At 37.6% G+C, this 12,756-nt stretch overlaps 1 protein-coding gene across 1 annotated transcript; it reads left to right on the top strand.

The window, feature by feature from the left end:
- Window positions 1-4,820: 4,820 nt before the first annotated feature.
- Window positions 4,821-11,784, top strand: LOC114757492 (uncharacterized protein K02A2.6-like). The gene is made up of 4 exons (XM_028946561.1): window positions 4,821-4,928; window positions 8,593-8,665; window positions 9,026-9,130; window positions 11,303-11,784. Exons 1-4 carry the CDS (start codon window positions 4,821-4,823, stop codon window positions 11,782-11,784), a joined length of 768 nt encoding a protein of 255 aa, XP_028802394.1.
- The last annotated feature ends 972 nt before the right edge of the window (window positions 11,785-12,756 follow it).

The raw sequence follows: 12,756 nt of genomic DNA, 5'->3' as shown, positions 1-12,756 counted from the left end.
ATTCTGGTCATGGCCTTTTGGAATAGTGATGGGGTGACTTTGAGCCCAAATGGCATAATAGTCCATTGGTACTGGGCATTTGGAATACAAAAAGCAGTTTTGGGTCGATCTTCTGGGTGGATATCCAATTGCCAAAATCCTACTTTAAGGTCAAACTTGGAAAAGATTTTTGCATCTCTAAGATGGGCTGTAAGTGAACTGGGCTTTGGTAAAGGGAATTTGTCATCTTGACGAAAAATATTGAGAGGTTTATAGTCAATGACTAACCTTTTCTTCCCTCTTTTGATTTTTGATCTTTTTTCAACATAGAATGCTTGGCAAGCCCAATCAGATTTTGTTGGTTCAATAAGGCCTTGTTTGAGAAATGCAGTACATTCCTCTTTGACGAGCTTGAGATCTTCTGGATTCATTCCTAGATGAGAGGCTTTTAGTGGGATTGATATCTTTATTTTTCTTGAAAGGGAGTTTTATAAAACTCTTGATTTTTTCATAATGGAAATAGATGAGAGAATTGTTGATCACTATCAATACAAAACTTGAGGAGATGATCTCGGATACCTTCATATTATGGTGGTGCTTGTTAGATTTCAAAGAGATTAGGAATTTCAGTATATACACTAAAGAAATTTTCATATCTAATTCCTTTAGGCAGTTTATAGAACCCAATCTTTATATGGTTTTCTCAAGTGTTTTCTAATGTTTTGGAACAATTTTACCCTCATTATGCGTGCATTTATATCCATTTGATTACATTGAGTCATGCATTGCATTTTGCTGTTTAAGTGGTAAAAAGGGTCATTTTTCTCTTCTAAATTTTAATTGCCTTGATCTATAATCAGTTGGTCTTTACATAGCTCTTTGTTGTGATTTTCAGGCAATTGGAGAAGGACCCAAGAGTCATGATAGGGCATGGATGAAGCCAAAATGTTACAAGGACCAAAACACAAAAGTTAGGAGTGTTCTGCCTCCCCAGGTCGCGACATGGACTACTTAGGTCACAACCTGGATGCCCTTTTAATGAAACTACGCGTTTTAGACCTGAGTCAAGATGAGAGCTCTCTGTCTTCCCAGGTCGCGACTTGACCCCCCTAAGTTGCGACCTTACATTCTTGAGGTCGCGACCTGAGTGCATTAAGTGAAGCTGTGCGTTTTGGAATAGGCTTCGATACCTAAGGAGGGCAGCCACCATGAAAGAGGACTCTTCCATTCTGCAGATTTGCATAAGGTTGAGCCACCATCATCTCCTCTCAAGTCTCGATTGATCATACACCCAAAAATTCCATTTTTCTTCATCTCTTCATCATTTTTTGTATTTTTTAAACCGATCAAACCACTCCAACACCCTTCTTCTCCATTTTTCCAACCTTATTTTTAGCTTTAACTATGGCTATTCAATCCTGGAGCCATTGCGATTGGTTTGAAAGCATAAGAGGCTAAACCCTTAGCCTCTTAGTGATAGAAGACAAAGCTTAAGCTCAAGGACTTAATCGGGGAGTTTTCTTTCTATAGTCTAAACCTTTGTTTAATGCTGTGTTGAATTTTTCTAGATTTAGGAACTTTCTGTACTTGTATTAAACTTGGTTTATGATTGTAAATCTTTTGTTTAGACTATTCTATTGTATTTAGATTGGATGATGTTAATGTTGATTAATATATTTAATATTTTAGTCTGAATCCTTGTGTTCAGTTTGATTATCAGTGATAATCGTTGATTAATCTGTGTGCTTGGTATTCTATGCCTGTCGATTGACATTCAGAGGGCATTTGCATCATTCATTCATTTACACTCTAAGTGGTTTTCAGTAGTGTCTTAAGAGGTGTTAATTAACTTTGATTAAAGTGAGTTTTCATTAATTAAGACATTGGACCCAAGTGATTACTTGGGGTTTTCTTCAGACTTAGAGGTTTTCCAAACTCCCAATCATTCTAAAGAGCAGTAATAGCTAAGCTTTCATTATCAAGAGACTGTTTAACCATAATTCCCTTTTAATCCAAAACATTTCTTTATTTATTCAAAATACCAAAAATAGTTAATTTTTTTCACTTTGCATTTGTTGCACCACTTTTAAAACAACTAAAACCCCCTTTTTTACAATGTTTTTGAAACCCAATTTAGTCTAAGATTCCCAATAACAAGCTCCTTGAGAAGAACGACTGGTTGCATCCTATACTGCATTTTATCTGGTGCAACTCTCTTTCTTGACGATCAGGAAGGCGACAGTCTGGCACATCAATCAATGGCGCTGTTACCGGGGATGCCATTGAATTGGTTTCGTAGTAATTGGTTTTCTTCACCATTGTGATTTAGGTCGATTCTCGTAGAGTTTTAGTTTTTGAACTTAAATCTTGCATTTCATAGCATCAAAATTTTTGAGAAATAGAACCAAATATCTTGTTTTTCTATACATTTGCATTTGCATTTTTTGCATAGCATTTTGCATTTTATTCTAGCTTGATCCTGAGTGTTTTAGCCAATTACTTGAAATTTTGAACTCTGTTCATAGTTGATCAGTATCTGGTTGAAGTACTTAGTATTTTTCTTCAAAGATTTTGTGAAAATAGCTCTCTGTGACCTTGAGTCGCGACTCACATATTTGGTGTCACGACCTGACTTGTGGCTTGTCTCGACCTTAACCTGCTGTTATCCAGTGTTGCTCTCGATTTGTTTAAGTCGCGACCTGGGATTTTACAAGTCATAACCTCGACTTCCTTTTCTTTCAGGGTTGCTTTCTATCCATTGAAGTCATGACCTGGACTTTTGCAAGTCGCGACCTGATCTAGTTTTCCACTGAAAATCTTCCTAAGTGTTCAGACTTACTCTTTTTGCATAACTTTACTTTCTGCACATACTTTGAGAGTGTATAGCACTTCATACACCTCAAACTCAATGAGCATTATTTGAAATCATTGAGTTTGCCTCAATTTTGAACTACACACTTGGTAAATACATGGTTTTGAACTTACATCTTTCTTGAACTCTATCTGTGCTTAAATTCTTGAATAATTGTGTATGCCTAGAGCGCGTAGAGGCAGGAGAGGTAGACATACAAGATCTCGTAGCCTACTTATTTTATGAGCTCTACCCCATTCATCTAGTGAGAGTAAGGAAGTAGAAGAAGAAATTATGGCTGAAGTACCTCCTCATGGTCCAAATGGTGGGAATAGGAATGGTAACCATAATAGACCTAATAATGGTGGTAATGAGGGGCAAGGAGAAAATAATGGCTAAAATAGGATTAATGAACAACCTAGGGGTAGAACCATTAAGGAACCAACTCAATCTGATAGGAACTTTAAACCTATACCTGGTGCTTTTCCTACTTTCAATGTAGATTTTGAAATTAAAGGTCAATTGATTCACTTATTGCCTAAGTTCCATGGTCTTGCAGGAGAAAACCCATACTTGCACCTCCGAACTCTTTATATGCAATGCTTGTCCATAAGCCAGTAGGAGCCAGTATTGATGACCTCAAGTGGAAGGATTTTCACTTATCTTTGGAAGGCATAGCTAAAGAATGGTACATGAACCTGCCACTCTATGTGGACAATGCCTATGAGTCATGGACCAATTTGAAGAAAGCATTCTTAGATAAATACTTCCCTCCACAAAGATTTCAGCCACTCGGAAGGAAATTTCAGTAGCTAAGCAAGAGCCATTTGAGACGTTCTTTGAATTTTGGAGTCGATTTCAAGAGATGCTTACCCGGTGCCCTAACCATCAGATTCTTGAGGAGCACTTGGTGTAATATTTCTACAATGGGTTGTCAACATATAATGCACAAGTTTTGGATGCCGTCGCAAATGGGTCTGTGGAAAATATGGAACCAAGGGCTGCATGGGAGTTAATAAGGACCTTTACTCTTAATAGACAACATGTGAGCTCAAGGGATTCAAGCGACCCCAAATTTGAAAGAGACCCTTTCTTGGTAAAGCTAGCCCAAGACATGTCTAAACTTGCAAATACAGTTGAAAGCCTTCGCTCCAACAAAACTCACTCTCTTGCCCTAGTAGCTACAAGTTGTGAAGTTTGTCAGTCACCAATGCATACTACCTCAAATTGCCCTGGGCCAGTTGAAGAAGTGAATGCCATGTACCAAGGAAGAGAGGGGCAATATCAGAAAAGGGACCCCTACTCAAATACCTACAACCCCGGTTGGAGAGATCATCCAAACTTTAAATGGGATAGGGGAGTAAATAGACCAAACCAGCTCCAAGGCAATCAGTTCCACAATCCTGGGGCCTCCTTAAGCATATTTCAAGATCATTCAAGAGCAGTGGTGACAACTCCACCTAACACCATGGCATCTCAACCACTGCTAAGAGGTGATGACACTTCTCAACTCTTAAAAAGCATGGCTGCTTAGATGACAAACATAGAGGGGCAAATGAAGGAAAGTGATGACAAGTTCGTCTCCATAACCACCATATTGCAAGGGATGCAGAAAGATAACTCAGATGTTCATAAGAAACTGAAGGAGCTCACTTTAAAGAACACTGATATCACCAGTCATTTGACCCAACTGTCTAATGCAGTCAATGACATACAAGCTAAAAGTGGAGGCAGTATTCCCTCCAATACAGTAATCAATCCAAAGGGGCTCAATGCCATAACTCTAAGAAGCGGTAAAAAGGTTCACTTTGAAAGTGAAAAAGTAGACAAGGATGATTCTACATAAGGGGTAGAGAGTCCCCCACTTTCCCCAATGAGGCTTGGTAAGTCTGAGAGCTCCAAAGAAGAAGAGCTCATGATGAAGGCAAGAGCACACACTGAACCAAAAGAGAAGTCAACTCAAGCATAAGAAGAAGCATCTCAAGTAGCTATGCCAGAAGATAAGAGCATTGTAGAGAGCTTGACTCACAAAGACAAGCAAAAGGAGGACAAGCCAGAGACCAGTAACCAAGGAGCCTCTAAGCCAGTAGGTAAGGAGGTATGTGCTAAAGACCTTTCTTTTCCTAAAGCCTATTTCTCTGGTAAGAAAAAGTTTGATGCTGAGTTTGCTACTGATGCTTACACATTGTTTAACAAACTAAAAATCAATATGCCCATAATTCAATTCTTAAAAGGGAATCCTAAATAATTTAAATTACTAAAGGAACTGTGTAATGACAAGCAAAGGTTTAGGTCCCTTGAGATAATTCAAGTGTGTGCTAATATGTCATCCTTATTCAAAGCTGAACTACCGGTTAAGTGCCAAGATCCTGGGTCTTACACCATCCCTTGCACCATAGGAAAGGTTCACATTAAGGGAGCATTATTAGATCTAGGTATTGCCATAAACTTCATGCCTTGGTCGGTTTATTTGGCTCTAGGGATTAACGGGATCAAAGACACAAGTGTAGTACTCCAACTAGCATATAGGTCTATCAAGTATCCTAAGGAAATCATAGAAGACATCCTAGTCCAAGTCAAGGACCTAGTATTCCCTGCTAATTTCTATGTTTTAGATATGTCGAATGAACTTGCAAATGAAAGCACTTTGATTTTGGGAAGACCTTTCCTGCAAACTTCTAAGACTATCATAAGCATGAAACACAGTTGTATAACAATGGAAGTAGGAGACCATGTTGTAACTTTTAATATAAATGAAGTCATGCGTTATCCCTTTGATAATTCTGCATTCATGGGTTTAAATGCTATTGATTTAGCTGTTGAGCAAGCTAGGGATGAGCATGAGCTGCATATATATGATAGTTATGACATGAGTTCACCTAAATTGATTGATTCTTCTACTGCATCATCACATGAATCCTATGAGCTTGATTCATCTTTGAGTACATATGATGAATATTTTAATTCCCTCTCTTCTGTTTATTCATTTTCTAGTTCTTGTGGAGATAAAGTGCCATGCATTAATTCCCTAGAAATTGATAGCATGCTTTCCATTTCTCAAGACCTTTCCTTCCTATCAAATATTGACTCCATTTCTATGTTTACAACTGATGTTGGCCTTGGAAGGAGTTTGTTAGTGTCACACCTTACTATCGGATCCACTTAGGGTTTAATTAAAACTATTTTGGACCATATTGGATGGTTTTCGGCTCAAAATTCATGAAAAAACGCTGATTTTCGGATTTTTACTGTTCATCGGGTAAAAATCCAGTTTTCTAGCCCAACTTCAAAAATTCATAACTTATTCCAAAAAAATCAAAATGGAGTGGTTAAAAATTCTATAAAAATCTATTTGAATGCTCTTTCATGAAAAAATAAGCTTATAAACTAATTCCATTTGAAAAAGTGTCAGGTGTTTGTGAAATTCACCTCTGTTCATTTGGCAAAAATCCTTTTTCCAGATTCTAAACCTTAACTTTGAAAAATCATTAAATATCGTATACTTGGCCATTTTTAACGTACTACATATCAATTTGAAGCTCAGGATGTCAACTCTAAGCATACCAAATTTCGTATAGAGATTTTTTTAGTAACTTAATGAAATATGGCTCTAAACTAACGTCTTGCTTAGGGATTACAGCACCAACCATGGAATTTATACATAACCAAATATCCACAAATTTTTATGGTGTAACACCATAATTTAACCTCCAATCTATAGCTTGATCTTGAGAGTTTCAGGCCCTAAAATGTTATATTATATTTGGGGGATGAGATTTTTGAAAATCCCAGTAGCAAGATCAATCAACCAAAACATTAACATGCATCAATTACAAGCATTTCAACCTTTTGCTATTAATAGGGAACTACTTTACCTCATACATGTAGCACTCTAACATGCAATAGCCAAGGCACATAAATCAAGGAGTATAGCTACACAATCATCATCATCCTCATCATTTAGTTCAACCACATAATAGCACATGAAATTGCATAGCAATCAATGCAACATTCAACATTAAGATCAATTAAATCTTACTACCTTAATCCAATGCTCTTTGATTTTCTTGTTCTTCTTTCTTGCTTTCACAAATGCCAAACCCTAACATGGCAATCCACAAAAAGGGCAGCAAGAATCATCAACCATTCCTCATAAAAATCAATAACATAATTCAAGTAACTCCTAAACTCCTTAAAGCTTCTATCTTTGTTCTTGAATTTTTAGAGTTAGTTTCCATAAACCCTAAAAATTCCCTCTTGACTCAACCCCCCATGACTTTATGTAAATTTCAAATATCTACTTGGATTTAACAAAATAAAGTTTCCTCTTCCAATTTCAGCTTGGCCGAACCATTAGGGTTCCTTATCCAAAAATTGCAACTTTGATTCTATGGCTTCCAACACTTGTTCTTTAGGTTTACCCTATACCATTTTTCATTTTGAACACAATGGAAGCCTCAAAACTTTGAAAAAATCATCCTAGGGTTCAGATCTAGCTTTGGCCGAAATGGTACTCAAGCTTCATAACAAAGAAAACACTTCAAAATCAACCTACAACCCCTTGTAACCACTAGGATCTATCATACTTCGAAGTGTTCTAGCAAGATTGAACCATAAAATTTCCTCCCCTACCCCATAAGCATTTTGGCCAGCTCCAATGAAGAGGGAAAACCAGAAATTTCACTATACAAATCAATAAAACAAAGCAAGGATTATCTTAGAACAACTTACCAAGCTTGGATCTTAGTTGAAAGATCAAAGATGCTTGCTTTTGGCTTGATCCCTTCATAAATCACTCTTGCTCTCTCTCTTTTCCTCTAGGCTGAAGTGAGATCAGATTATGGGGGGAGAAAATACTCAATTAATGCTCTCAAAATATCTCATCTACCACATTTAATGAAAGTCCAAGTGTTAATTGCCTACTTAGCCTTAATCCTCTCTCTTAATTAACTTAAATCATAATATAATTAAATTCCAAAGTCAAGATCCTCTCCATTGGTAGCTTGACACTTGGAAAGCTTTAATTTCATCCATTAGAGGCTTGACAAGTGGCGACTTATGGGCCAAGTAAAGTGCAAGACTTTGATTAACACTTTATCGATGCACTTTTACTCCGGGTTTAATTCCTTTTCTATAATTATAGTGCTCTAACCTCTGTAATTATCTTCTATCAGATCCATAAATTATTCTCCTTATTTTTATCTTCCTAAATTGCCCTCTTCGTCTCAAAATTAATTTCCCAATAATTAAATAAAAAGGGAAACTATTTTCCTTCTCTTTAGTGATTTTTCCTTTTTTTCAAAGGAATTGGGAAAAATCTTGGATACTTGAGGGCCTTCTTTTAATTCCATAATCTCTTATAATTCTGTGGGATATCATAGGAATTTTCTCGAGATTTTATTCTCCTTAAAAATATTTATTTGAAATTTTCCAAATAAAGGACCTTAAACTAGCTTAAATTGCCCTTAAATTCCTTTGTAATTTCTCCAAGGGCAATTTGGTCATAAAACTAATTTTATAATCCCATATAATTTTCAAGGAATATTGTCCTTATTTTTCCTTAATTTTTTGAGACTTGGAAATATTTTTCCATAATTATTATTGACCAATTTTCCTTAATTAGTCAAACTTTTCATAATTGTCTTGGAAAACTATAATAATTATTTTCCACCAAAATTCTTCTATTTCTCCTTGTCATTTTTGACCCTTAATTATTTAGGAATATTTCTTATTCCTAATTGCCATATTACTGGATGTGACAGTTAGCTAATAATGCAGGTATTCAAGATGTGGCTAGTGCCGAGAGTGGAGCAAAATCTAAGGAAACGAGCCTCTGTGATGTGAGGTCGTGACCTAATTTTTTCAAAGTCGCGACTTCCTACCAAGCCTGTAAAGAAGGTGGCCTCTATCAAGTTAAGTCGTGACCTGAGAGTTCTCAAGTCACGACTTCAACCCAAGCATTCTAAGAGGGTAGCTTCTGTAATGTGAGGTCACGACCTGGATATATGAGGTCGCAACCTAATTCACCTATTTCACCTATTGAACTTCAAACTTCAATTGCTCCACCACCTCATGTCTTGAAGACTTTGGTTAAAGGGCCAACACTTTCTAATTTAATTGCTACTCATACACATTCTAAAATTACACCCCATACCTTATGATTTTTGAATGATCTAATCTCTAATAATGATGTAGGTATGGAGGTGGACCAACCTAAGTTTGTTGCTTCTATAGACCAACTCGAGCTTGGTGCAACATCCAATAGGACTGAAGCAAGTGTAGTTGATCCAAGTGAAGCTGGCAAGTGCATTTCAAAAGGGTCTACAAAGGGGAGTTTCTCTAACTCTGTTGATTTTCCTACTCTAATTCCCTCTATTGTTCAACCTCCGACCTTGGAACTAAAAGATTTACCTCCCAACCTCAAGTATGCTTATCTTGAGCCTAAGAATAAATTGCCTGTCATTATTTCTAGTTCTTTAACTAAGCATGAAGAGACTAGTTTAATGGGAGTTCTAAGAAAAAATAGGGAGGCATTGGGTTGGCAATTAGCTGACATTAAGGGAATTGACTCTACTATTTGTACCCATAGGATTTTACTGATTGAAGATTCCAAGCCAATTAAACAAAGCCAGAGGAAGTTAAATCCTCTAATTTCTGATGTAGTTAGGAAAGAAGTAGACAAACTTCTAAGAGCTGGAATCATATACACTATTCCTGATAGCGAGTGGGTGTCATCAGTACAAGTCGTGCCGAAAAAGAGTGGGATCATAGTAGTTAAAAACAAAAACAATGAACTCATCCCAACTAGGGTGCAAAACCCATGGAGAGTTTATATTGATTATAGGAAGCTAAATGATGCCACTAGGAAAGACCATTTTCCCTTACCCTTTATTGATCAAATGCTTGAATGGTTAGCGGGGAAGAGTCACTACTATTTCCTAAATGGGTACTCTAGATATTTCCAGATTCCTATAGACCCTAGAGACCAAGATAAGACCACCTTTACTTGTTCCTTTGGAACTTATGCTTGCAAAAGAATGCCTTTTGGTCTTTGCAATGCTCCTGGCACATTCCAACACTGTATGCTATCCATTTTTGCTGAATTTATTGAAAAATGCATGGATGTGTTCATGGATGATTTTACTGTTCATGGAAATTCTTTTGAAGACTACTTGAAAAGTCTTGACCAAATTCTAGCACGATACATTGAGAAAAAGCTGGTTTTGAATTATAAAAAATGTCATTTCATGGTTAATCATGGCATCTTGCTAGGTTATTTAATCTCTAAAAAAAGAATTGAGGTAGATAAAGCTAAGGTAGAGGTGATATCTTCTTTGCCCTACCCAACCAACTTGAAAGAGTTGAGATCCTTCCTAGGACATGTGGGGTTCTATAGAAGGTTCATCAAGGATTTTAGTAAAATTGCTTTACCTCTTTCCAAACTGCTATAAAAAGATATTGAGTTTCAATTTGACCATGCATGTGAGCTTGCTTTTAATGCATTGAGGAATAGGTTAGTTACTCCTCCTATTTTGACCTTTCCCAACTGGGATTTGCCTTTCGAGATTTCTTATGATGTTTCGAAATTGAGTGTGGGGGTAATGTTGGGTCAAAGAGAGAATTCTGTTTTGAAAGTGATTGCTTATGCCTCTAAAACTCTAAATGCAGCTCAGAAAAACTATACCACTACTGAGAAGGAATTGTTTGCAATTGGTTTTGCACTTGATAAGTTTAGACCATACCTAATAAATTCCAAAGTGGTTGTGTTTACAGATCACGCAACAGTAAAATACCTCTTTCACAAACCTCAATCGAAGCCGAGGCTCTTGAGGTGGATCTTACTGCTTCAAGAATTTGATGTGGAAGTAAAAGACAGAGCTGGAAATGTCAACCATGTGGCAGACCACCTAAGCAGACTACCTTTAGAAACCAAGGGAGTACTCGATTTTGAAATTATCTGTGATTCATTCCCTGACCAATCTCTATGTGCATTGTCTGTTTCTCAACTGTGGTTTGCTCACTTAGTTAACTATATTACTACTGGTCTAATCCCTTCTCACTTGACCACCTTTCAAGTTCAAAAGCTTAGGAGCGAAGCTTCCTATTATATGTGGGATCCACCGCACTTATGGAGGTTATGTTCTGATCAAGTGATTAGACGGTGTATCTCGGAAGTAGAGGCTCGAGCCATTATGGAGGCTTGCCATAATACTTTATGTGGGGGGCACTTTAATGCTAGAAAAATAGCTAGGAAGGTTTTAGATGCAGGATTTTACTGCCCCACCTTATTTAGAGACGCATTCACTTTTTGTAAGGCATGCGATAAATGCCAATGGGTTGGGGGGGTTAGTAGAAGGAACGAAATGCCATAGCAACCTATCTTGTTCTGTGAGATCTTCGACGCTTAGGGAATATACTTTATGGGTCCCTTTCCACCCTCTCATGGTTATACCTACATTCTCCTAATTGTAGATTACCTCTCAAGGTGGGTGAAAGCCATCCCCACACACAAAGACGATGCACCTACAGTTTCCAAATTTCTGAAGTCCATCATTTTCAGTAGATTTGGCATGCCTAAAGTGCTAATAAGTGATCAGGGAACCTACTTCTACAACAAGTTACTCAATAACTTGTTGGCAAAGCATGGGGTTTCCCACAAAGTGTCCACCCCTTATCGTCCTCAAACCAATGGTCTGGCTGAAGTATCAAACCAAGAGATTAAACGCATCTTGGAACGGATTGTCAAGCCCTCCAACAGAGATTGGAGCTTACAACTAGATGATACACTGTGGGCCTACCGTACCGCCCACAAAACCCTAATCGGTATGTCTCCGTATCAGATCATCTATAGTAAGGCCTGTCACATTCTAGTGGAGCTGGAGCATCGATCATACTGGGCGGTAAAGAGTTGCAATACCGATTTGGAGGAAGCTGGCATGAACCGACTCCATTAAATTCAAGAACTTAAAGAAATACGGTTAGATGCCTATAACAGCTCAGACATCTATAAGCAGAAAACCAAGCTTGTCTATGATGCCAACATCTTAAGAAAGAAGTTTAAGGAGGGTGACAAGGTGTTGAGGTATCAAGCTCAATTCAAATTCAAGAAGGGTAAGTTTAAGACGAGCTGGGATAGACCCTACATTGTGACGAAAGTGCATAACTTTGGGATGATAGAGCTCAGGGAGGAGGCCACAGGCAAAATGTTTCAGTGCAATGGGCATCTCCTCAAGCTCTATGAAGAGCCCGTACCGCCTTCTTAAGGCCAGGTCGTCCCTTTCCTTTACTTCTACTATTCACATGAACTTACTTGTGCTTAAATTACCTTGCTGTGACTTTTAGAAACTGTGAAAGGCATGCCCTCAGTAGAAGTAGCTTTAAATTCTATTGTTTTGTTTGTTTTCAATAATCTCCCTAGCCTTGAGTTTGATATGATTGTATTTGTGCTTCTATTCTGTCACCACCATGCACTTCTTTGCACTCTTGAGTTTACCTACCTTTGCGCTCAGCTCTTTTCCTCTCTCTAGAAGGGTGACGTGTTGCGCTTCAGTCTTGAACTGAACTTTACAACTTCCACATTCGTTGTTTTGTGTTTTGGCTTTGTGCTTTGGTGTGACTGTGTATCGCAATATGGATATTGCTTTGAGTGTGTGGGGTAGGGAGTTCTTAAAAGTGGTTTTGTGTTTTAGTTGTTGGGTTTTATGGTCCAGGAGTTTTGTTTTGAATTGTTAAGAATTTTATGATGGATTGCTGAGTTAGGTTGTTATGGTAGGCATTTTGGTAAGTGATTTTGGTTTAGGAACTTAGATTTGAAGTTTTTCAAGGTCTAGAGTGTCAGAGCCTCTCTGTGCACTCAAGTCACGACTCTAATATTTCCAGGTCATGACCTGGGGGTTAGTTTGAATTTTGGAGCTCTCTGTGTGTTT

This window comes from Neltuma alba, unplaced genomic scaffold, assembly GCF_004799145.2.
Source record: "Neltuma alba isolate B1F8T4 unplaced genomic scaffold, ASM479914v2 tig00010597_pilon, whole genome shotgun sequence".
Taxonomy (NCBI): Eukaryota; Viridiplantae; Streptophyta; class Magnoliopsida; order Fabales; family Fabaceae; genus Neltuma; species Neltuma alba.
This window is presented reverse-complemented; position numbering and strand designations above follow the sequence as displayed.

Bases quoted from the DNA above. Each gene is read 5' to 3' on its own strand.
- LOC114757492 (XM_028946561.1), top strand. From the start codon at position 4,821: ATGCCAGAAGATAAGAGCATTGTAGAGAGCTTGACTCACAAAGACAAG. The intron at 8,666-9,025 runs GTGATGTGAGGT...ATAATGATGTAG, and splicing joins ATCTAAGGAAACGAGCCTCT to GTATGGAGGTGGACCAACCT. The intron at 9,131-11,302 runs GCAAGTGCATTT...TCCTAATTGTAG, and splicing joins AGTTGATCCAAGTGAAGCTG to ATTACCTCTCAAGGTGGGTG.